This window comes from Aulonocara stuartgranti, assembly GCF_965226115.1.
Source record: "Aulonocara stuartgranti genome assembly, chromosome: 20".
Classification (NCBI taxonomy): domain Eukaryota; kingdom Metazoa; phylum Chordata; class Actinopteri; order Cichliformes; family Cichlidae; genus Aulonocara; species Aulonocara stuartgranti.
Window position 1 is genome coordinate 8,709,934 of NC_138956.1, and position 25,447 is coordinate 8,735,380.

The 25,447-nt window shown below is 39.9% G+C and overlaps 2 protein-coding genes across 3 annotated transcripts; one reads left to right on the forward strand and one right to left on the reverse strand.

Moving 5' to 3' along the window:
- Positions 1-1,037: 1,037 nt before the first annotated feature.
- Positions 1,038-12,913, reverse strand: dalrd3 (DALR anticodon binding domain containing 3). The gene is made up of 13 exons (XM_082519499.1): positions 12,388-12,913; positions 9,578-9,885; positions 8,965-9,275; positions 7,875-7,933; positions 7,660-7,761; positions 7,515-7,579; positions 7,145-7,203; positions 6,975-7,057; positions 6,763-6,889; positions 5,611-5,669; positions 5,344-5,460; positions 5,194-5,262; positions 1,038-3,384 (listed from the first exon to the last, which is right to left on the reverse strand). The coding sequence occupies exons 1-13, from the start codon at positions 12,622-12,624 to the stop codon at positions 3,265-3,267; spliced, it is 1,716 nt and encodes a 571-aa protein (XP_082375625.1). The 5' UTR covers positions 12,625-12,913; the 3' UTR covers positions 1,038-3,264.
- On the forward strand, positions 12,532-25,432 carry LOC309697532 (uncharacterized protein). Of its 2 annotated transcripts, XM_082519502.1 has the most exons (6): positions 12,602-12,647; positions 12,978-13,028; positions 16,305-16,745; positions 17,825-17,904; positions 19,253-19,335; positions 24,288-25,432. In XM_082519502.1, the coding sequence occupies exons 3-6, from the start codon at positions 16,557-16,559 to the stop codon at positions 24,305-24,307; spliced, it is 372 nt and encodes a 123-aa protein (XP_082375628.1). In that variant the 5' UTR covers positions 12,602-12,647; positions 12,978-13,028; positions 16,305-16,556; the 3' UTR covers positions 24,308-25,432. The 2 variants fall into 2 exon arrangements, with proteins under 2 accessions (XP_082375627.1, XP_082375628.1); XM_082519501.1 differs by lacking the exon at positions 12,978-13,028 and having other exon boundaries at positions 12,532-12,647.
- The last annotated feature ends 15 nt before the right edge of the window (positions 25,433-25,447 follow it).

The following is a 25,447-nucleotide window of genomic DNA, read 5'->3' on the forward strand; positions in this document are numbered from 1 at the left end:
CTGCAGACTCAATAACTATTTCATAAAAGCAAGTAAAACCATAAGTTTGGCTTGAGTCAGAGTTAACGAACGCTTTTCTTCTATAAATGAGGAAATAAATGATCAGCAAAAGGGAGAGGGGGTCTACACAAGGGAAAAAGACAAATTATACATGACACTAGCGGGGTTGTATCAGTGAAGGATCACTGTTAGCAGCATACAGTGAAGTGTACATATCTGTGCAGTGAGCGAGTTATTGTTGAATCCAAGGGCAGCGGGGAGCAGAGCACGAGAGGATTTATGTATAAAACATCAGTATCAGTATCACCATCTGTCAGACACTGAAGCTCAAGACAAACATACAGTGAGAGAGTCTGTCATGCTTATTTTTAAGTCTGCAGAAGGGGAAAAACACACATAAACTGCGGGTGCACAGATGTGTGTAGGCGAGAGTTTGGCAGCGTTATTTACATTCAGATGGACAAATACACTTACGGGGCAGAGGTGCAGAGATTTTCATTAGAGGGGAATTAGTAGGAGCTCGGCTGTAAATAATGCATGCAGCAAATGCAAAGCAAGGTCTCCAGATGGAATTTCACTTGGTATGATCAAAAGGTTCAACAGATGAAGTTAGTGTTTGACTGCATTCCTGACAATTCTGCAGTCATCTTTATAGCTGTCTGGTTTGCAGTCAACAAGACTTTGTGTCAATTTTTTTATGGGGAAAAATATTGTCAAAGTCCTTGGACTATTTGTGCGACTACACTGTATAATATAGTATGTATATGTATAAATAATTTCCCCCAGGGATCAATAAAGTATTCTGATTCTGATTCTGATAGCCCTGAATAAAATAACAAACAGGGCCTATAAGGAGGGAGTCGGCATAAAAGACGGAGAACAGAATGAAGGATGGGTGACCGAGGTCAGGTGTTAGGGCCTGAGGCAGCAAACATGGCAGCAAGAGAAAAATAAAGCTAATGTAAGTCAGCATCGTTCTGTTTAGACATGGTTGCAGTGCAGTAGTGTAGAGTGTAAGAGGAAAACATGACAGTCTCTCTGCAGATCCTCTGCTTTAATACTGTGGTAATTACAGCAGCAGCTAACAGGACAGCTACTAAAATAAAAACAACACATTGTAAACGTCTCATTCCCTTTTCTAAAGAAAATAAACTAACGGAAAAAGTTTGCTTTTTTAAATCATACATTTACAGGGTCAAACAACATTTCATGCAGTGAAAAGTAAATCTGTCAGATATTTGTGATCAATAACACTGGACTGTACTATCATAGAATTAAAAAAAAATGCTATGGCACATTTGTTGGTCACAAACAATAAAAACTGAACGATCAATGTTAGATCCTTATCATTTCACTCCCAAAATTTACAAATAGCATTTTTGGCATAAAAGTCATACATATTGTTATCATGCCATTTCATGCATGTCCTAAGATTGTGACACGATGCATTACGTTTGTCCATAACTGTCCGAAACAGCTGTTTCATAGTAACATCTGTGATTTGTCAAGCAGGATAATAATCATGTGAACACAGTGATTAAGACTCAGATGAAGAATATATATTCTGTACATTTCTCTCTATTTTTTATGACAATAAATATTTCTAAGTGTTGATAAATACAAGGTGGTAGATTTCCATGAATGGGGGCATTTAACATTTGGAGAAGACTCATAAAAGTTGATTTTCTTCCTTTAGGCAGTGACTAAACAGTTACATGTGTTCTAAAGAGGATTTAACTGTTGTTGGTGACAGTGAGTAGATGGGTAATAAGTAATAAGGCAAGTCTTAATACAGATCAGTTGAGACAAACACCTTAATTATAACTTGGCACCAAATATAAATTAAAGCTACTGGCTAGTTCAGATTTGGGGATTGTTATGTGAAAAGGACAAATACATTTAATTTATGGTTAGCAAATTCAAAAGGGCATACCAGCTCTGCCAATCTAATTTAGATCCTGACGCCTGCTGTGCTTAAGGGAAAGACATTTTCTCCATCATGTAGTAACAAAGCCAAAATTAAAAGAAACATTCTGACATTATGGGAAATGTGCTTACTTGCTTTCTCGTTGAGAGTTAAAATAAACAACAAACAAACAAAAAAAAAACCCCCAACAGACTAATATCACCAGTAGCTTACTCGTGTCTCCAGGCAACTGGAGGTTTCCAGGAAACCATCCAACCCCTTCCAAATACTGAGTTTAATGCCAAGTTTTTGTACTGAAACAAACAGGTTATAATGTTCCAATTAGAACACTTTAAAAATTCATAGGTGGACTTTGTTATCTTGATTTAGAGCCAGGCTCGCTCTTTTCTCACTTGTTGCGTTAAGATAATTAGCTAACTAACTAGCTGAGGAAAGCTAACTAGCTGTAGTATCTTCCAATTTCTATACATCCAAAGGGTGCCAAGCAATATGTCTTGCGTAGCATATTATGTATATCATAGTGTAGTATACTATATACCTTAAGTACTTGTTTAGTGTAGTGTAGTGTGTATTGTAAAGTGAATTTAACTGGCTAAGTCTTAAATCAAAAACGGCAAGTTATGCATTTTATGTTAAAGAACATGAACTGCTAGCAGCTATATTTTGCAATCTTCTGACCGCACATATATTGCCAAAATTTCTAATAGTAAACATGACACTGTAACAGGCATATACTCCAAGAAACAGCAAACCATGTCCATCAGAAAAAAAGCTGCCGCTGCTGGCTAGCTAGCAATTGGCATGCCATCACTGTAAATGACTGCTGGTTAGTGGCATCGCCCCTTTTTCTATGTACAGAAGACTGACACAACTGAAATGCTGACAGGTAATTATGCAGCACTTCTGCAGCTGTATTTGTAAGTGTGTGAAGAGATAGTACAAAAGCACACAGCTTGAGACAAGGAAGAATTTCTCATCAGTCAGTAAGAAAGCAAATAAGCAGCAACCCAAATGTCAAAATATTTCTTTTACAGCATACAAGCAGCTTAAATTGTCCAAGAAAATCTTTCAGCCCAGAAAAAAAAAACAGAACAGGATCCACTTTATATAATGTAGTTACACTATTCATTGAAATAACCAGACAGTTAGAATATGTCACAATACACTGACAGGGAAATGCAGAAGCGGGACAGTGGGCAAGTGAAATGTCATAATTTGTTTTAATATTGCCAAAAAAGGTATCAGCTAGACACACACAATACACATAGATGTGGTGTGTGCGTAGGGAAGGCAGGGAGGTAGAGCCAACAGTGAAGGGTGGGTGAATTATGTCGGGGCTATAGTTGCCTGATGGGGGGAAGGTTAAGGGTGTCCAGAGCGCTGTGGTAGAGCTCTCTCAATGCTCTCAGCAGATACAAACGACAAAACATTTGGTTGAAGAGATGAGGCAGTGGCTCCTGCAAGCAAGACAGACAAGAAGAAAGACTGAGAATATAGCAAGTGAGGGAGTGAAAATACAGAGGAACAAAAATAACAATAAAACAACTGCTGGCTTCAAAATAAACTTCAGTTCTTTTCTGTCTGTTACAGATGTGGTCAGAGGTGGCTCATCATGGGCATGAATATCATGGTAATTTCAGGCTTTCTTTGACGTGTTCTTTTTCCAGAGTGTAATGAATGCACAGCATAGATCTTTAATGACTTAAAAGAAAACAGGAACAGGGTACATAAGTTTGAATTTATCTTGGATTTTCTCTAATCCTCCACACAATTACAGAAAATTAATTATTCCACCCTGGAAAAAGACCAGTTAAAAAAAAAAATCATTAAAAGCCTCAAAGTACTAGGATGTTCATGCATTAACGCAGTGGTTCCCAAAGTTTTTTTGCTAGGCCCCTCTTTGTTTTACAACAAACATTTTCGCCCCCCCACCCCACGCACACTCACGCACGCATGCACAAACACATCCTCCAACCACACACACCCATATTTTGCTCCATTGCGGTTTATTTCACACCTCAGACATTTAGTAAACAATTAAGCAAATACAAGTAATCTGCAATAAATTACAGGTAGTAATGAAATAAACTACTAACTCTTTTACGCTACGTCCACACCTACACGGTTATTTTTGAAAACGCAGCTGTTTCGTCCACACGTAAACGGCGTTTCGAATCACCGAAAATGGAGATTTTTTAAAACTCCTTTTTTGCGCTTCTGTGTGGATGAGGAATACAGAGTTCGTCACGCAACGTCAAAGGTATGTGCCTTTTTTCATGTCAGGCTGTGCACCACGTTATTGTTTACATGAGATGAAATGCAAAATAGCAGATAGAGACAAAATACTGTTAATCTGACCATCTGCAGATTTTACACGCTTACATATACACACACAGTTACTGTCCCTCCGTTTAGAAAGGCAGAGGCGTCACGATGGGATTATTTTATGTGTAGTTGTTTTTTCCTGTGTAATAATATTCAACATTGCTATCAATACATTTTTCAAAAAAAATGCCTCTCTGTGCAAAATGGGTTTAAAAACATGAACAACTGTGGGATACTGTTTGTCCGTGATTTGAACCGGGGAAACAAATTTTGGCAGGATCAGCCTGATATTATTTGTATCCCGCTGTAACCTTACTGTATAAAGAGCTAACATCTCCAAAATGTCACCCCTAGTTAGTCATTACAACAAGTGTTTGTGAACTAAAAATCAAGAAAATTGTTTGTCCGTGATTTGAACAGCCCAGCTGCTCCCAACAAAGGGAAAACCAATTCTGCAGGGAAGACCTACCTCGGCACTTGTGCAGGTGAAGCCAAAGGGAAGATATGCTTCACTATATTTTCTAGTTTTTGGCTTAGAATGAAGTTGGTTTGGAAACATATTCAGCTATTCAGCTTCATCTCCTGCTTTGCAGACCTTCCCACACTTTGGGAAGGTCTGCATTAACGAATGAGTCTATGCAATCTTCTGACCACAACTATATTTAAATGTAGTGTATAAGAAGAAAGGGAACACACAAACACACAAGAAAAATCACATAAACGCATAAGCAAATAGATTTTGCAGCATTCACACATAATCAGAAAACCCTACTGTAAGCATATTTGCTGTGGTAATATATAATTCAGAAAATGATTAAGTGTATGTATACAGACAAATATAAAATCTACTTCTTGTGGGACAATATGTATAATATAATCCAGTTAATTTGTACACAGTCCCCTCTGTAAGTACACACATACATATATGAGTACATCCTTACCCCCAGTACGTGGACCCGGTTGTAGTAGGAGCTAAAGTCTTTACTGAGCGACACGAGAAATTTACAGATCTGAGGAACACAAACATGTGTATGAGTTATATAAACATCTGCAACAGCGGACGTATCCACCTTTTCTGTTATTGCTCTTACCTGTTCAGTTTTTATGTTCACTCTGGCTCCACCCCCTTCGCTATCCAGAGCCTGTCCCGATTGTTCAAGCAGCTCCGAGAATGGAATGAGGTAATTGAACAGGAGAAGCCATTCACCCTGTCAGTTAAAACACAGTCACATGGTAGCGCTGTAGGATTAACACTGCATTACTAAAATTTAGAAGTTACAGTTTCTAATATAATTAAAATTAAGAAATATAATCAAATTGTAGAGAACAGCATATCATAGAAGACACTAAAGTGGCACCTCTTCTTTCAGAGCAGAGAAGTCCAGCTGGGAGTCCTCTGGGATTTCTGGGTAAAGACCTGCAGATAAAGAGTCAGGAAAACTAAATGTAGAAACATTGTGATAGATTTTACATTACATGTTCAACATTATAGACATATTGATTGAACCCAAGAGACCAAGCAATAAGCCAAGTATCCCTTCATTTAGCTGTGGATGAAAGCTTTCATTCTTTTGGACCCTGCATATCAAGGACTGTGCACTTATTTAGGTTTATTCTCATCTTTTAGAAATAACTCTCCCAGTCATCACAGGCATTTACTCTTCATCTAAAACTCATATTACCTTTGGTGTACCACAAGGATCAGTTTTAGGCCACATATAAAATTCTGTTTAAAATGATGGCACTTCAAATCATCCAATGTCAGCATCCTTATTCCCTGCTAGTTTGTTTTTAACCTTTATTCAACCAGGAAGCCAAACTCTTGAGATGGGCCCAGAACCACTGTGTTGCCAAGGTGTCACCCCTTAGAACAGCTGACCCACCTTCTTCTTCAGCAACACACCTGAAAATCATCATTGTTGTTCCCTTTTTTCAAACCACATCTTAACATGGAGTTCACATGCAGAATAGAAACAATTCCAGCACAATTTGATCCAGCTCAAAGCTTAGCCCTACCTAAGCTTTGAGCTGGATTTTCCAGATTTATCAGATGACATCACTCATATCTTGGTTTCTCATGGATTTTAAGATCTGATTGACACACGTGTGTAAAGCACTTTTTTGTCTGACTTGCTTTTTTTTCTTTGCTATTATTTTTTATGATTGTTTTTGTTCTGTTTTGTTCTGGCTTCTTAATATTCATAACAACATTTTGTGTTTTGCATGTCCTTGGATACCACCCTAAAGCAGCTAACCTTGCTTTCTTATAACTGTGACAGAAATAAAATGCTCCACATGCAACATTATCCACCCACTGAGCAATATCGATTTCTGATTTATTTATGCAACAAAACATCACAGTCCCGCTGAACTATAAATAAAACTCGTTCTGGCTTTTAATAAGTCTCTCTTTCTCTTCAGACTGGGTGAGGTTAAAGGAAGACTGCAATCATTGGCCACAATGATCTGAATTACGGAAACATTTATTTACAGAAAAGCACAGCTCTCACCTTTCTCCACTCCTCTCTCGTAGCTGTCGAACAGAGTGTGCAATCGGGCGCAGTTATACATCACAAACACTCCTCCTCTGGGCCCCTTGGTCGACACACCGCCTTCCCTCTTGACGTCCAGCGTCACCTAAACATATGGCTGTCAGTCAGTCTGACTTAGCGCGTTAGAGCATGGCTGCTTGAAAGGGAACAGTGCTGTAGTGATGACTCACAGGACTAGTGTGGACAGTCGACAGCAGCTCGAATCTGACTGTAGCAGAGGTCATGACCTTGATGATGTCCTCCCACGTCTGACCTTCAAGAGGAGGAAGCACTTGTCTTCAGTTAATTCAGTTTACTTACAGTCTATATGCACAATGAGAATGCGCATAAACACACACACCTTCTACTTGATCTCCATACTTCATCTCGGAGGCCTCTTTCATCTGACCTCTTCTCAACCTGGAGGAGAGAAGGAAGAATAGAAGGCTCATTAATACAGGGAACCGAGCTAAAAATACACCACAATTACACGCAGATGAAGAAAAACATCAACAGCGTCTTATTCATCACATCTGCAACGTTACGGTGCAGGGAAGATGATGGTAAGAGTGTTATTGGTGAAAACAAACACATCTGGTGGGGATCTGGGCAGGGTGTGTGGAGGAGTAACAGAAATGACATGAGTATGTCACAAAAAGGATGAGAGAGGACAAAGGATAAAAAAAAAAAAAAAAAGAGGCAGCACAGACAGAGGAACTGATGTGTCTTACTGCAAGTACTGTGCAGCAGTCAGGTGTGAACCAGGAGTCTTCACAGGCCCACAAACAAGATGCCTCTGCAGAAACAGAAAGCAGAACAGGTAAAAATAGGAACCCTTCATCACTGCAGTGTGTGTGTGTGTGTGTGTGCAGCTACCTGTGTGTGTTTGGCTCCGCTGGCTCTCCACAGCATTGCTATCTGCTGCTGGCGGAACTCATCTTGACAGGAAGTCACATGTAACGCTGTTACCATGGCTGCCTATGAAAGAGGCAGTGACAAAATTAAAATCAGTGCTTTGTCTGCCCGTTTTATTTTGTTTTTTATTAATAATTTTATATTAAAAACAAAGACATGGAGTGTGTTTGTCTCACTGTGCAGTCAGCTGTGGATAGGTCCAGTTGTGCCAATTGGGAAACGCCGTCTCTGTTAACTAAAACAGGACAACAGTCTGTCAGCTGTTATTATACAATATACCCTGGACACAGTCTGTTTGACCTGCTCCCCTCAGTCCATTCGCACCAGAACCTCTCGCCATAAGAACAGTTTCTTCCCCTCTGCTGTTGGACACATGAACAATAACCGTATGACTGTTCCCACCACTAACACATGACCCTACGCTGTGTTCACTGCATCATTCCATGTTTGGCACTGATCACCACCTGCACTCATGTATATATCATGTATATATCTATCTATCTACTTAGCACTTTTAATTCTTATTCTCATTTTTATTTTCATGTCTATTTAAGCTTAATTTATAACAGTATTTATAACAGTATGTTTGCACTGAAGCACCGCAGCAATTTCCTAATGTTGTAAACCCACTCAACATTTGGCAATAAAACCCTTTCTGATTCTGATTCTGATATGAAATCTCTGTTATCTCACTCATCTTTTATCTAAGCTAAGCTGCATCAATGCAGTTTTATTACTTTGGGAACTAAGCTTGCTGGCTTTCTTGGAATAAGTAGGTACCCCTCAGACACACACACACACACAGGAGAAAGTTGGCTTAGCTTAACGTAAACATAAAACAGTCTTCTAAGCTCACTAATTAAACGGGAATGTTATAATTATGAGTGCCGCAAGTTATTCTTGGCCAGGTGAGAAGCTTGCCGGAGCCTCCTGGCAACCAAACTGGAAACATGAAGTTTGAGGTCACTGGCTCAGCAAGAAGCAATTCTGGCACAAATCCTCAGATAAAAATAAAACAGAGCTTGATTTATTTGAGTGGACTGCAATTAGCTTCAGTAAAGAGAAAACTGCCAGTTTCATTTTAATTTTTTTTTTTGGACAAGCAGGAAGATGAGATATAGAGATTTCTAGACCTTGACACAAAAAGCAACAACTGATGAAAAATATTTGTCCTAGATTTGGATAAACTGATCATTCTTCATGATGAGGTGTAAATGAAGGCCTGTGGTAAGCAAGGGAACAATGGGGGAAAGCACTCAGACTCACCCGTGCAGGTGCCAAGGCTGGGGTCGTATCCCGGCAGCCCCTCCTCTTGAAAAACTTGCTTCAGGTTGATCCTGAGTGCTCCTTCGTTCTCTCCCTCCTCTGCTTTCCTCCCTCCCCCTCCGCTAGCTCTCCTGCCTCTCTCCATTTCCCTCTCTCTGTATTGAGACTTCTCTAGCGAGTCCTGAATCTTCTCCTCCCGCTCTTCATTCGTCCAATTACCCGGGGCTGTCGGCCAATCGATTCCCAGAGCTCGGAGGAAACTGATGATGTCGCTGTCTTCAGGAAGTGTTGGGCAGAAGGACACGGCATATCTAAGACAGGGAAAGGGATTAATTAACAGTTGCATCCATTGATGGTTAATTGATTAGTCTATAGATTATCAAGAAGCCAATGGTAAAATCTTTCAAATGTCCACTAATGCAAAAAAGAGAAAAATCAGCTAATTGTCACATTTGGGAAGCAGAAAACAGTTAATTTAGGGAATTTTCCAGTGTTATGATGACTGTGTTATTAATTCATTTTGAATGAGAGAAAAATTAAAACCAAGAGGACTTTAAAAGCCCGACATTTCTGTCAAGGTTTACAAGGTCCAGGTCCATTAAACCAGACTCACCCCTGTCTTCTCAGCAGTGCCCCCATGTGGTCAGCCAGAAGAACAGTCCTCAGCTGGCCTAAACTCATTGTGTCAGGACTGGGTGTGTTGGACTTAGGGTGCAGTGCGGGGCAGTTGAGCACCACACAGCCCTGCCTCTGACTCAAGGGCTTCAGGTACTCTGCAGCTCCACCCGCCAGAACGGCCCTGAATGTGGCAGCCCGATCCACCCGTACCCTTAGACCTTCACCCATCACCTCCCCACCAGCCACAGGGAGAACCCCACTACCACGAAGGGACAGCACTCTGGACATCACTGCTGGAGGGACCTGGGAGGATGTAAAAATAGATACAGGATGTCACATACAAGCAATAAGAAAAGTATAATGTATGAAGGGCGTTTTTATTGTTTTTATAAGTATTAATGGTTGTCTGATACATGACACATTCACGCAGTTATAATCACACAATCCTCCCCTAGCATTAGCATTGTATTAAAGAATATTTGCAAAGAGGTTTGCAACTTGGGGGGTATTTTATGACTCTGACCTCTAATTTGAGTCTAATGTCATGCAATCCTTCTTCATTCAGCTTAGACAGATATCAAAAATCAATTAATTCAAAATCCTGCTGACAGGCACCAGTCCTTGCAATCATTCTTTGGCTACCTGTTAGCTTTAAAAATTAATTTTAACATTTTATTCCTGGACTTTAAACCCCTACATAGTCTGTCCCCTGCCTATATCTATGAGATGTTATTTTAAATGAGTATGGCTGCTGCCCACTAACAAAGCATATTCTTGTTAGTAGTCTGTAAAGCTTGTTTAGTCACTAAAGATCGAGGCTTTGCAGTCCAGGTCTCACAACTTTGGATTTCCCTGCCTGAGCATCTCATCCAGGCTAATTTTGTAACCTCTTTTAAATCTCTTAAAGCACGTGTTTATCATCCGCTTTCTATAACTGCTAATGCGGAATCTTTTTCATTTTTAAGACCCAAATGTGTATAAATGTTTGTTTTTCCTTAATCTTTTCAATTTTTAATTGTTTTTAAATTCCCACTGTAGTCATGCTTAACTCCAACTTCTCATATTTGTTGCTTTTATTATTGCTAAGCACTTTGTAACATTGTTTTGAAAAGTGCTTCATGTTTTATTTGTTCTACACACATTTTTGCAAATAAAAAAAAATGCACACCATTCTCAGTATGTCTCAGTGGAAATACCTCGGTGTTTATATCAACGAGGACCTTAATTGGAACACACATACGGACTTCCTCATCAGCAAAGGCAGACAGCGCCTCTATCATCTGAGGCGTTTAAAGAGGTTTAAGATCTCCAAGAACATCCAGAGGAGATTCTACACCGGGAGAGCATCCTGTGTAATAACATCACGGTGTGGTACGGGAACTGCACAGTACAGCAACAGAAAGCCCTGCAGAGGGTCGTGCGCACAGCTGAACGCACTATGGGAACATCTTTACCAACACTGCAGGACATCTACGCTGAAAGGTGCAGATCCCGGGCCATCAGGATCACTAACGACTCCAGCCATCCCGCTTACAAACTGTTCAGGCCACTGAGGTCAGGGAAACGCCTCTGTAGCCTGAAAACAAGAACTGAAAGGTTCAGGAGGAGTTTTTACCCACAAACAGTGAGACTCCTCAATCAAAACACAAATCGGACAACATGATGGACAATTCCATACACAGTATATAATTTTCTTTTGAGTTTTATCCTTATTTTTATTTGTATTTTATCATTTACATCTGTATTTATGTAAATACGTACACTATAGCTCTTAACTATTACAGCGTAATATTTTACACGATATTATACATTTTTATACTTTTATATAGATATTTTTTTTATTATAAGTTTAGTAAGATGCACAGTCGGGGGGGGGGAGTACTTTTTAGCCGGAAAAAACATTTCACTGTGTGTTGTACTAGTTATAACTACATGTGACAAATAAATAAAGAATTGAATTGAATTGAAAAAAACATTAGATAATGGAGTCTGCTTTAGAAATCAATGCCAGTGCATCTCTACACTGTAAACAAAACGAGTGCATTGTGGAACATAACACATGCACAAGGATATAAACAAATATGTACTAATGTGTTTCTTTTTTAATCTTTGCATTGTCGTATTTTATGGCTGAAGAGAACAAGCTTTAAACGGGGTCTTTTTGTGCTCTGTGTAACGCAAGTTGCAGCACAGCCAGCTTGGCCTTTCTGTCTATCTGACCTATATTGTATGTGTCAGTCATGGGTTAATAATTACTGCTGGCTGTTAGTGCCTGGTCGATGATGATGTTGGAGCAAAGTCAGCAACCTGATCAATCCACGGTACCAGGCCCTCTTAGTATCATTCAGATGTACCTACTGTTTTGTGAATTTAGGTGTTATTTATGACACCGTGTGGCATTCACGGGCAGTCGGAATCACCTGAGCACTTTAAAGCAGACAGTTCGGTCCCTCGCTCCTATTGGTCGAGTCACGTTCGAAACAGCTGAAAACACCTTTATTCGTTTTTAATATCACTGTATTACTGCGCGAAACGAACTAGCACTAACATAAACACACTAGTGCCGAGGAACTACACCGCTTAGCGGAAGAATAAAATGAGGAGCTGTTTATCGGAACTTCAATGTGTTTAAGCAGCGGTATTCCCGCTGTCTGGTGACAGCGTCCGGTTTGACTAGATTTAAGAAGCGTGTTCAGAAAGCGCATTGAGCGGCTTAGATACTATTTAGCGCTATGTTGAAATAACATAAAACAGCATGGAGTCACGCAGAGGCTAATATATCCAACAGGTATCAGTCAAACCAACCTGTCCGTCGGCGTACAGCGTGTTAAGCATCGTGGTCGGCGACAAGAAGTCCCTGTTTCGTAGATTTTTAGCGCTGCTCTCCTTAAACCAAAGCTTCTCTGGTTCAGGGAATACCCTGTCACCGTTTACACGGCTGGAACCGTGGACATCTTCACGCTTCCCCCGCAGCGCGGAGCTCAGAGCACGGACTGTAGGGGTGATGCGAAGGGGCGAGAGCTCCTCGATGTTCTCCATCATCACCACCACCACAGCACAAACAGGTGAGCTTTCTACCAGTCAGCTCATTCACCCTCTCCTCATATCTTGTGTCAAGGCGTCGTCCCGCTGCTCGCGTTGAGACGGGCGAAGATGAGCCTGATTTTGGGTTACGCTAGCCGCACGGTTGCTCGCTGGTTGATGTCAGATGTTGCGCTGCATTGCCTGTTTTCTCTTTGCGGAACTAGTGAAATGTAATTTGTGTTTTCCTACGACATACATTCGCGTGTCGGACCAGCATGGCGCCATCCAGTGTTAGGTGAAATAACTGCAGTAGTTGTGCCCCAAAATTTGTGCATACTGCTCTCTGTACTGAGACTCTGGAATTTTGTTAGGGTTTGAGCTCGCCACCTCTTATCCAGTGAGGGAGAAAGGTCAATCATAAGGTGAGCCCACAACTCAAAAGTTGACCCTGGTCTTAGAAACCCAACATCATGAAATCCTTCCATCAGGGGTGAAGTTTAGTTAGATCATTTTCTTATTGCTTACTTTTTTTTTTTTTTTTTGCTAATACAACCATAAACAGCTTTGTGTGTAGAAACTAAACATGCAGCAATTTTCACATTGATCATCTAAGCAAATGTTTTTTTTTTTAAAGATTGTAAATAAAGTTATGGGTAGCACAAAGGAAGGTCCTTACAGCAGTTCAAAGACATGCAGTTAGTGCGGTTAGGTGAACTGGTGATTCTAAATTAGCCGTAGGTGTAAATGTGAGTATGAATGGTTGTCAACCTAGCAGAGCAGCTTTTCAGTTATTAAATACAAAGCTGAGTGCAGAGAGAACCACAAACAAGTAGCAGCTGAAGACAGCTGCAGCAAAAGCCTGGCAGAATATCTCAAAGGAAAAAACACAGCATTCTGTGATGTTCGTGGGTTCCAGGCATCAGGCAGTTACTGACTGCAAAGGAATTTCATCCAAGTATTAAAAAAGTAACCCTTATATTTAAAAGTTTGTAATTTTGCCCAAGTAATGTTTGATCATTTTGATAGGTGTATAGAGGCAAAATTATCAAAAATTGTCTCTGTCAAACAAATTATGGACCTAAAGACATGGAGATCCCATTATCTCTATGATTTAAAGAGACGAACTGCAGAAAATGTGTCATTGTCCCATTAATGACACGCTGCATTTTGAACAAAGAAAAGGAAAACAACAATGATGAAGCTAGTGTCAGTGACGGTCACCTAGCTTGGAGAAAAGTCCTCCTGCAACTGCACACAGGTGCTGGAGGACATCCATCTGCAGAGGTCAATGGACCATAACAGGAAAATGCCTTATAATGTCAGCTCACAACCGTGACTGAAATAATCAGTTGATGAAACTACAAGAAAAATCATGAGATCTTGGAGTGCTACCTAGTTCCCTGCACTTTCTGCCTCATCAGACCACCGACTGTCTGACAGCTGTCAAGTGTCTCAGTCCACATTTCTTCTTATTATAAACTACTAAGGTGATATTCAAGGAACTTTAATTGTCTGAGCTGCTGTTGAGGCAGATAATGCACTGCACATTACGCTTGGAAATTTGATTTCACTCCAGAAATGACAGACAAAATGGATTTAGTAAATGTGAGCAACAAACACGACTTCGTGTTACATGGCTTAACACCTCTCGTGTGAACATGCAGCAACCTTCGGTTCACAGGAAAGAGATGAGTCAGTATAGCGCTGACGTCTGGATGTCCTGATGGTGTGCAGTTAGACGTGCAAAGTCTTGTTTTCCTGTGTCCTACAAACAAAATGAAGCTTAATGGTTTAGTGTTTGGCTAGCACTCTGGCTGCATTAATCACACTGAACTGAAATAAGGTAAAAAAAAAAGTGTCTTCTGTTTATCCCGGCTCCCTTAAGTGCTGCTGGTCAGATAAATATGGCAAACACTTTATAGTTCTTGATGTTCTAAAGCTGCAGCAGAGAGCTTCGACACTCTCATCTGATACAGGCAACTCTAACATTTAAAGTTTGTTCAAACAAAAGAAGACTTTTTAAATGTAAAGTAGGGAAATGAGCCCATCTTCTATTAACCTCTGGCTACATTAGCCGTAGGCTCAGGGACAAAGACTGCTCTCTGTAGGATGAGTATAGCTAAGAAAAAACTACTGACTTGAATCACACACTTGGTTAGTTTAACCCTCACTGTCACTCATAACTGACCGAGAGCTCATAACTAATCTGAGAAATGAAGGGATCATTTCAGGAAAAGACTGCGTTCCCTTATCCTGAAGGTTTGTTATTTTGAAGGAATGATTTGGAACCGGGCAGTGCAGAGCGACTGCAGCAGCTGTGCTGTAATACTGCTCCCGCCTTGATTTTATTTATTTATTTTTTTTGGGGGGGGGGCTGTCAAGTTATCTGGTTCTGCATTTGCATGATGTCCAAGCCTGTTGTCCTATATTTACTTTTTTGCCTTGGGGCAGTACCTGATCTGTTAACCGATTGGTTCACAAAGGTCCATCTACAGTACAGTGGATTACACAATACAACCCTTCACTTTATCACGAACCTGTTTTAGCCCAAGCATTGCTGTAACATAAGACTTGCCTTAAAAGCACATTAAATAACATGCCTAAACTTAAAATGCAACTATTTACACCAAGTAGGTGTGCCATGTGTTACCATACACCTGCAGACAGACCTGCTCTGATTGGATGATATATGTGCTCATCATTGTTAGGTTTTATTGAACCTTTCCAGTGTTGTTTAGACGGAGAGTTAGACTTTGACTTCTTTCATTCAGAGTCAGAGCACAATCAGAATACATATCATAAACAATATGTGATACTGGGATGTCATTTGCTTAGCAACATAAAATCCATTAGGCGAACATGTTATAGTTAAATAAAAGTAAATTAAACTAGATGTGAAGAAATATTTTAGTTTGTGTGTTGTTGTGTGTAATATTTTTTAAATGACTTTTGAGAGCAATTAAAACTAACTGAAGCAATTTTGTGCACTACAATAATTAAATAAAGTAAAGCTGTGAAGAAAATATCCCTAGTTTTAGTATCTGTTAGTTTAGTATAAAAATAAAGTATTAAAACTTGAGTCATGAGGTGTTGAGAGACTGTTGGAGACTCTGAATGTCTACAATACTATGACACAATTTGAGTGAACCGCTTTCCAAAAGTTGTTTTTATTCTAATACCTGTACTAAGTTTCCTAACTCTAGCCTCTGACACATGCCCTCCATACAATAATAATTAGACTTAAACCAAGAGGGAAACTAATTAAACCGAAACTAAAACAAACCTTTTTTTTTTTAACGATAAAAACAAACATGAAATAAGGAAGCACCCTCAGCAAACTAAACATAAATTAAAGAACAATAATAGAATCCAATAAATACGAATAAGACTACATATCTGTGATAACTTGGCTAGAAGGTGAGATTTGTAAATGACTATTTGTTTTCGCAATTTTTGGCTGTTTATCGGTGTTTTTAGTGTGTTTACTAGGGTTGAGAGTGACTGGCGTGACGTGGATGACGGTATCAGGAGTTTAAAAGGGGGGATGAGGGGGTGGGAGACAAATAATCCTCTATTTGCACGTCGTCTTCCGGCGGAGCTGTATGACGCACGGGGTGCAAAGATTAAATAAATAAATAAATGCATCTTTTTAAAACGGTGTTTGTGTGATTTTTTGTTTGTTTGTTTTTGTTTTTTAGTAAGTTGAGATGTGTTGTTGGGGTAATTGAACGCAACCCCAGGATGCACAACTGGCAGGAGAACGAAATCCGAAGACTGCTAAGGATCCGCAACTTGATCGCGGGCACGGCGAGAACTCCGCGGTTTACCGGCGGATAAACAGCTGCTGGCGGAGAGGGTCGTCCGCGGGTCACTGTACCACGAGCAGAAGACCCGCTGCGGGACCGAGCGCGTCGTCTAGCTGATACGTAGACAGCGACGTGATCTTCGAAATGCCCAGGGGGGGGAACCCGGTGAAGCGCCATCCCCAGCACCTACACCCGCCACGCCCACCTCCGCACCGAAGTGCAGTCAGGGACGAAGTGGACGACAGAGGGCTCAACAAGCACCTGGGCCCAGCGGAGGTGGATGACGACGAGGACCAGTACAGCCCACCAGAACACGTGCACACAATCAGCCCCGTGAGTTTGATTCTGTTGCAAGTTTGCAGGGGCGGTGCTAGATGCTATCAATCAAGCGCTGGTATCGGTATCAGATCGATTCTAGTGCAACAGGGTCAATACTTAGTTTCTGTCCTCGAAGTTCAGTACTTCTAAACCGAATTGTTAATTTTTATTTTTTAAGAATGGGGGGAAAAAAAACTTTAAACTGCACTCTAAAAAATGTCTGAACCATTCTGTTGAATGTCTTTATTTGTAGCCTTGAGCACACTGAAACAACAAGCTTGTTTGACGTTTGAACTTCTATGGAGACCAGTGCATTTAGATTCCAGTAAAAATCACTAAAATAGTATAAATAGTATGTGAATTGGTCGTGAGGTGCAGATATCACATAGACTGGTTTAAACACACTACTGCACAGGAGGTTTTGGTCCAGTTACACTTTACTCTGTTTATATTCTCTATACAGGTCTGGCTCCACAGAGTAGCTCAAGCCTTTTACAGCAGGTAGTGAGGTCTGTGGGAGCTACATCATTTTTTCTGTGCACATTGAAAACCTACAACAAAGCCCAAGCGTTCATGGCTATTCTTCAGTTTTCAAATTATCAGCAAAGACCATGCAGAGGTGTTTATTATTATCCCATATACTTTTGATGTTGGGGTTTAGTGGAAAGGACTTTCTGAAATTGATCGGCATGCCCTTGCATGTTCTTAGTATTTAGGTGTAGGTGGGCTTCATTGTTGCACACACATTGTCTTTGAACACAAATTTTCACAGTTGGATCCACTCTGTCAGATAAGCTAGCTTTTAAAAGAATGCCATCAGATTCCTGCATGCATTTAAACTGACCTCTGGCCAGTATTTGGGTCTCCAGTTCTTTATCTAATCTGTAGGAAATCTGCATAAGGATCAGTATCACTTATTCAATATTCTGTCCTTATCAGGAGGCTGTTTTATTGCTGGAGTTTGTTCTATTCACCAGAGTAGATTTGAAGGGATGGTCGACTGTAAGACCGGTGGCCATAGTTTCACTTTGAGCAGACAGATGAAAGGGTGTCACTGTCTTCTAATTGCATGCTGCAATGTCTTTGTTTTACAGCACACGGTGATGGAGGAAGTCTCCACATCAGTGTTGGCGACGGATGCCCAGATCAGAGAGATGGACGCCTGTTTGCAGAGGTTAAAGGAGCATGAGAGGGAAATGAAGAACAGTCTCATGAGCCAGTTCATAGCCATGAATGAAAGAATAGGACGTGACACCTCAAACTTGTGAAAGACTACTGTCCAAGTTTCCTTTGCCTTTGGCTCCTTCAGGCTGCTGACTGACTCGTTCTTGTGTGAATGGCACTTGTTCACCACTTGTCCAGTGCCTCAGCCCAAATTAACCTCAACTCTGTTCAGTTGTAGCTACTACTGATCCAGGTCATGTTCACACTTTTGTTTTCTGTGAATTGATTTCAGTCGTTAGTTAACCAGTACATATTTTTAGATGCATACTGTAATTCAATTTTATCGTACTAGCAAAGTAAACGTAGAAAATGAATAGCTGGTCTTTCTGGTTCTGCCTTTGCTTTTTGATAACACAGCCTACTGTGGAAGACTAAATAGAGTGGCTTTCTTTGTGTCAAAGAGTGCTGTGTGTTTTCTTTTCTTTTAAATTTCCCTGAGCGCTCTCACCTTCTGTGTAGCTGTGTGTAACTCAGATTTTCATCTTGTCTACAAATGACTAAGCAAGAATGAAAATGCAGTAGGCATGTTTGGCTTTTCTGAAAAATTCTTTTCTATAGAAATGCGGGTGGTTTGATCTACATTCCTCTTCACTCTCAGTGCTTTTGAACCTTTTAAGCTTCACCATCATGCTTCTGGGATCTGAGTTGTGTGAGTCTGAAAATCTGCATTTGGTGGATTAATACCTGCAGCGTGAACAGAAAATAAAAGATAGCTGAGTTAGTCTAGTGTCTGACACGCGGGTGGGTGTATTCCTCCACCATCCAGGCCAGACATGTTTGAGTGAACACTGAAATGTAACACAAAGTAGGAGTGCGCTCAGCTCCAGATCTTAAACATGTATCGCGTGCCCGGTCTTGACAAATATGAAAACAAACAGAATACAGGCACCAGATGGGAAACATTCATTTTTCTTACCAAATATTGAAAGCATATTTTGGCTGAGACATCATCAGGATAGTCTGATGTATAATAAGATGAAATAATATTTTAGAATATAGTATAATAATTGTATAGAAATATGAGGTGAGGTCCAATCAACAAAGAGGACACACCGGCACGATAGAGAGCAGGCTAACCACCCAGATGAGAAAACTGCCATGAAAGAACAAAACAAAAAACATCACGTCATCATCCACAGTTAAATACTACAATAAGTTATAGCAGAATAAAAGTCTAACAGACTTGTATGAAGCTTTATCCCAATATGTTTGTCTTTATTTTGAACCGACCAAAACAGAATCTCTTATGAAGCCAAATATGTGCTCTGCTTGTTGAAAGGTTTCACCCTCTTTCACAGGGTCGGTGATGGCAGGTGTGGACTCAACACGGAACTTGCTGCTCAGTCATTTCCTGCGATCTTGTGGAACTGTCGAATTACAGGTACTCCTCTGTAGGTGATGCTGTTTGGTGTAATTGAGGGCAGTTTTTTCCTCACTCTTATAGATTAAGCAGCCTTACCCAACAATGGATATTAAGAAGAACACGTGTACATATTGTGTGCTGGTTTGTGGAAACAGTGGGCCACACTCATTTGTAAAAGCAGAACAAATTGCAGCTGCTGCTTTGTGATGTGTTTGGAGGAAATGGTAAAAGCTTGTAATGTGATTTGACATTTACAGGACAACATGGGTTGTCACGAGCTTTCTGAGAAAGCATTGTTGTCATACATAAACCAGGTAGTAGTACCAAGAGGACGAGAAAAACCACTGTTATTTACTGTACATATGTACCACTGAAACCGTCGGTGGTAGAGCGCATCATAAGCAACGTGCCACAATGGGCACTGCAAGAAAAATAATAACTTTAACTGTCAGTTTAAAGTTTGAGGTTTATTAGAAATACCTGTTTAGCAATACAATTAGTTTTTAAAAAAAACAACAACTACACACATTTTAAATATTGAAAGTAAAAAATAATTTTCAGCTGCCTCCTCAGTTGCTGTTTCAGGTGTCATTCTTGGCTGACACGAAATTCCCGGTTGCGTTTCCTGCTCACAGCAATCCGGGAGAAAACGTGTCATTGAGGAAAAACACCTCTGCATTAATCAGTCGAACCACTTTTGCAGACCGGCGACAGAGTGTCACATGACCTTACAGGCGTTAGTTTCACTTTCTTCACTGATTCAACAGAAACAAAACCACAGGTCTGCCCTGCGTGGGCCGTGATGGTGAACAGCGAGACAGTAGCTGTTATCAAAATGGGTTTTCTCAGTGACTCAGCTGGGTATTTTTACCCCAGATGCTTTTATAGCGTTCTTTACTGCCACTGGTGTTTTGCTTTTACTGTTTAAACATGGTTTTTGTTCTTCGTGTGAGAGTTTTGAACTGACGTGACATGAATTCTGTCTTAAAAACATTTCAAGGTGACCTGCAGTGTTGAAGCGTAATGTCTGATGTGTGGAAGGAAGGAGGATGCCCCACCGGGCTGATGGGTCGGGGGATGTCTTGTGCGCCGTGGGATGGAAACGGACCCCATAACCAGCTGGGGCTCAGAATCACAGCTGCATTATGGGTTCCGTTACAATCCCACCCACAAACAGAGGGTTTCAGCAGGGCTGGCCTCAGGTCAACACGGCTAAAATAAAAAGAAAAAAAAGAACAAGTTAGAAACAGAAAGTAGGTGAATTTACATGATATGTTTGAGAGCAGTGATCAAACTCAGACGACCTGAAACGGAAAAACATGAGTGAGCTTTTCGATGCATTACTTCATGTTTGTTTTGCACTGACAAATGAGTAAGGTGCTTTTTAGTGATTTGAAATTGAGAATTGTGGCTTGTTTCCATTGTTGGGCTGCGCGAGCAGCTGAGGGTTTAGATGATTCAGTGGCAGTCGCAACACTAACTTCCGCTGGCTCGTTTTGTTCTGGTTTTTGGGCGCTGACACGACCTGATCTCAGACCTGCAGTGGTTCACAGTGGATCTGAATGGAAATTGTGTAACCTCCACCCTGATGTACTTTAAGTTATTTGGCTGAAATGTGAACAATTTAAAGAAAAAAAAGATGTATTTCATCAATGAACAAGTGAAAACCCACTTTGTGATACATTTCTTTTTCTTTTTTCTTTTTTGATAAAGTTTGATCATTTTCAGCCATTTATTCCGACTCTCTAACTGCTGGTTTATGCTTCTGCAGAAGCAGACATTTAAGCCTATAAGGCGATCAGAGTCCAGTGTTCTTTATGCTGTAACATAAAAACAACCATTAAAATCACCCAGCCACTCAGGTCTAACTCGGTGATTTAAAAGTCCCACACAGATTCAGACCGATGCAAGGAGATTTAGTTTATCACTCCAAACACGACACACCTCCCAGTCACACAGCAGCTTGGCTCATTACAGTAGCTTAAAAAAAATTACAGGCTCACCATTAAATTTGTAATAAAATGGACAAAGATGTTAGCGAGAGTTATGGGATACAAACTGCTTTTTACAGAAAACTCTTATTAACCAAAACTGGTTTCTGGAACTGATAATAGATGCTTTTGTAAAGTCTTCTGTTCTTTTAAGTTAGATAATTTACTGTGTTGCTGTCTGATTGAACGCTCTTAAACCAGAGTGCGTCTTAAAGAAATACTCCCCTTAAAGGTTTGGTCTGCTTGAGGGGGAAAGGTAGCAGAACAACTGTACGGCTTTCCTGAGAGGCAGGAGTCAGAAGAGGAAAAAGTCGTTTTTGTTTTGACCCAAATAAAGCATATATGTTAAAAAAACAACGTGAGGTTCAGCTTGTCAGCTTTAAATCCATATCCATATATCCAGATATTGAAAATAGACCCATCACTTACTGTAACTACAGTCATAAATAAGACTATATAGGTATTCTAGCTTGAAAAACCAGTTTTGTGTTATCAGTTGTCAGAAAGAAAAAGAAAGCAAACAACAGAGGGGGCGCGGGAGGTCAGTCTGACAAGGAAGAGCTGATAGAAACGATAAAAAGGAAGAAGAGAGCAGACGAGAAAACTTTAAGGAAGAGATTTCCATCGTGGGACTCTTCCTGTGAAGCCTGAAATATGCCTCACTCTGCCCTGTAATTAACAGCTAATCCAGGAAAACAAAAGACGAAGTCACTGAAAGAAAGATGCCTCGCAAAGGAGACAAAACAGCAGCAGCTCAAAGATACTTTCAGTTTGTCTTGTCGGCTTAAACCCCTGATTTAAACCTGACGACTTTGTAGCTCTTCTACAGTGTGTGGGAGAATTAAACAAACCCATCCGTTGCAATCAATTTAAAAAAAAAAAAAAGCAAACTGTGTGTGGGAGGAATGTGAGGAAAGAGTTAAAGTTAAACTGAATAAGGAGAGAGAGAGGTGGAGCCATTCAGAAGCCAAGCAAGAGAATGAAAGCAAAGTGAGTGTACACAAGGAGCTGTCAGACACACGGCTCATCATTAGATTCAGTGTTGCTGAAATTTAAAAAGCTTTTACCTAAATGTCGAGCGGCTCACCTGCGCGTCTGAGTGCTGCGTCGTCCTCTGCAGTCCCGTCTGCCAACAGCTCTGGGACTCCAAACTTCCTCTTTAAATACTCCACAGATTCATTTCACTTTCACTTCTCCTGAGGGCAAAACTCCTCCTTTCCTTCCTTTATCCACTCCCACTGCCCCAACTCGCCTCTCGCCCTCCGCACAGAGACGGCAGCTGGTTTTCTTTATTTAAAATGCATTCTAGGCAAACAAAAAACACCCACAATTGGTGTAAAAGTTCACTTTTATGTGCCTTTTCTGTTTAAAATTGTTGTACAGTAAGCACAACCTCAGTGTATTTAAACTTTAACTGATTCAAATGCTTTCATTTATCATGAAACAGCCATATGTTTTATACAATGTTTTATTGTCTGTAGTACATATAAGTGACACACGATCAGTTTTTATGACTTAAATACATTTATTTTCATTTTCATTCTCCTGTAGTGACTGTAAATTAACATATTTTTATATTTTATAAAGGATCAGATTATTCAGATTAAAAAATACAAGTTTAAGTGCATGTAGGTTTTAGTAGCTGATGTAATTTTTAAAAAGTCAGATTCATATCTTTCAAACAAATTAACTTTCTTTTCAGTGAAAACACTTCTATGGTGCTTAAAAAAAATAAAACTGGAAAAATCTGGATTATCCAGGACCAGAAGATATTCTACTTTTTACCTTTTTTTTTTTAATGCTGTGAGCCTACACAAGAAACGTTATTCTCTTTCACTTTGTTTTGGTGGATGGTTAAATCTCCACAACTTAAACCTACTCAGTCCTGTTTGGGTTAACAAATAGGGCATAAGAGTGTCGTAAATAAGTAAAGGTGCATTTTTAATTTAATCTCATGAACTGTTGTTGTAGATCAGGTTTTAACACCACGCACAGATAATCAAACATCATTTGTAAAATAATTATTGGACTCCGTTTTTTTTTTTTTTTCAAATTTTATACAATAAAACAACATCTGATTGAAATTATACTCAATTGTTTCCACTGCAAGAGAATGCAGTGTGTATTATATTATATATCATTTTCACACTGAAAGTAGGGTAAGGAAATGAATCAGTCACTTTAAAAAAACCCAGTCATAATTAGAATCTGAAACACAATATATGAGAGATATAGTTCTTTATGTGACTCATTTCCTTACCTTACTTAAATGATATATAGTTTAACCAGTATGTAACCATTAAACATGTCAACTGTATACCCATTTGTTTATTCCAAAGACTACATAAAATGCATTATTAATTTTCTACAGCTATGAGTAGCCGTAGTAATGACTTAATACTCATAATAGTAGTGACAACAAAGGTGGTGTTAATTGTAACTATTAAAATGGGCTAAAATCAGTTAATTTGGAAAGTTTAATATTGCATTGTAATATCGTAACCATTGTTTTATCTGTGTATGGTTTGGGTATGTCTCACAATGTCGGTAGAATGCTGCTGAAAAGGATGTAACATGAACATACAAATAAGCTTAACCCTTTCAAACGTGTTCTCATCTGAAGGTTTCTTGTAACCAGAGTGAGCCTTTGTACCCGACGACGGTCACTCAGCATTAAAGGAGGCATTGTGGGAGTTGTATCGCCTATTTTTACAATTATTTTGGAACAAATGAAAACCTTAAACACAAAAAAAAAAAAACAGCCTCTGCCATAACCACTGCACCCTTACCAGAAGTAGTAGGAGAAGTCACAGAAGTGACTTTAAGTACAAATGGTGGCTTTATTTCACAGATCGGGGTTCGGTTTCACATGTAAAACCTTCATCTATCCATTGTACTAATTGAGGCATGTAAACTGACTCTTTCCTGTGTGTTAATTACAAACGTCTGCGTGCGACATGATGGATGAACCGAGGGCAGGTGTGACCAACAGAGTGTGACCGGACAACTCCCATCAGACAGTCTGCGTTTCAGCCTGGAAAGTCCGGGAGATTCAGAGGAATACCTGATGCTCTCTGGAGACCTTCAGCAGATAGGAAGATGTGGAGGTAGGCGGAGAAAGGGTGGTGGCTTTCTATGTGATGGTGGAAACCACGGTCCTCGAAGCAAGATTGGACTGAGTGGCAACAAACAGAGCTTCTCTGGAAACTCTAGGTGGGCAGATCCATCCAAATGTTAACACTATACCCGCACAGATGGAAAAGAGTATTGATCTGATACTAAGTTCACTGAATTGTGTTAAACTATTTTATTAAAAGGATTTAGTGGTCATTAAAATGTGTTCAGAATTTGCAAATTGAGGATTTCTTAAATTATGACACACTGCTCTCCCCTAAATAAGCTGTGTTTACAGGTTGAAGTATCAGTACCTGTGTTTATATCGGCAATACTGGCCCTGTATTTGATAGGTATCAGATTGATACCAGAATTTGCAGAATCACACAGGACTACTGGAAACCAAAATAAATGTCATGATGCGTGTGTGTGTGTGTGTGTGTGTGTGTGTGTGTGTGTGTGTGTGTGTGTGTGTGTGTGTGTGTGTGTGTTCTCCTTAACTTTACAGCATGTACAGATTGATTAATATTCTCTGTCCCGATGCAAACTGCAAAGAATTACTTTGAAAGGCTTTTAACTGTTTGATACATTAAGTTTTGAAGTTGGATGTTTAGTTCCAGTTCTTCAGTGCAACCTACTCAGGTCAGCTAAGTATATAAATGTACAAATTTTAAACAATTCTTCAAATCAGATTGAAAAAGAATATTTCGTATAGACCCCTTTGACCTCTTTATCAAACATAAAATTAGAAATTAATCTAAAACAAGCCTGTTTTTAAAGTCTGACTTAAATGGAGTAAATTGAGTGGATGATGATATAAAGTGTGTAGAAACTGGCACACAGATGGCCGTCAGCTCTCGCTACTAACGAAGTTGAAATGAATGGGTCTGCTTCACTGCTTCCCTACATTAGATGAACAGAAACTAAATGGTCGGTTTAGAACAGACAGTTTCTCATCTACAAGCTGCAGCACATCCTTTTCTTTTCTCTTCCCTCAGGTAACATGAGAACATGCAGGGCACAAG

What these genes read in the sequence shown, in the direction of transcription:
- dalrd3 (XM_082519499.1), bottom strand. Translation starts at nt 12,624, where the DNA reads ATGATGGAGAACATCGAGGAGCTCTCGCCCCTTCGCATCACCCCTACA. An exon ending in ACTGCTGCACAGTACTTGCA is followed by an intron (nt 7,204 to 7,514) that starts GTAAGACACATC and finishes TCTCTCCTCCAG; the next exon opens with GTTGAGAAGAGGTCAGATGA. An exon ending in TGAACATAAAAACTGAACAG is followed by an intron (nt 5,263 to 5,343) that starts GTAAGAGCAATA and finishes TGTGTTCCTCAG; the next exon opens with ATCTGTAAATTTCTCGTGTC.
- LOC309697532 (XM_082519501.1), top strand. Translation starts at nt 16,557, where the DNA reads ATGCCCAGGGGGGGGAACCCGGTGAAGCGCCATCCCCAGCACCTACAC. An exon ending in ACGTGCACACAATCAGCCCC is followed by an intron (nt 16,746 to 17,824) that starts GTGAGTTTGATT and finishes TTTGTTTTACAG; the next exon opens with CACACGGTGATGGAGGAAGT. An exon ending in ATGGACGCCTGTTTGCAGAG is followed by an intron (nt 17,905 to 19,252) that starts GTTAAAGGAGCA and finishes CCTCTTTCACAG; the next exon opens with GGTCGGTGATGGCAGGTGTG.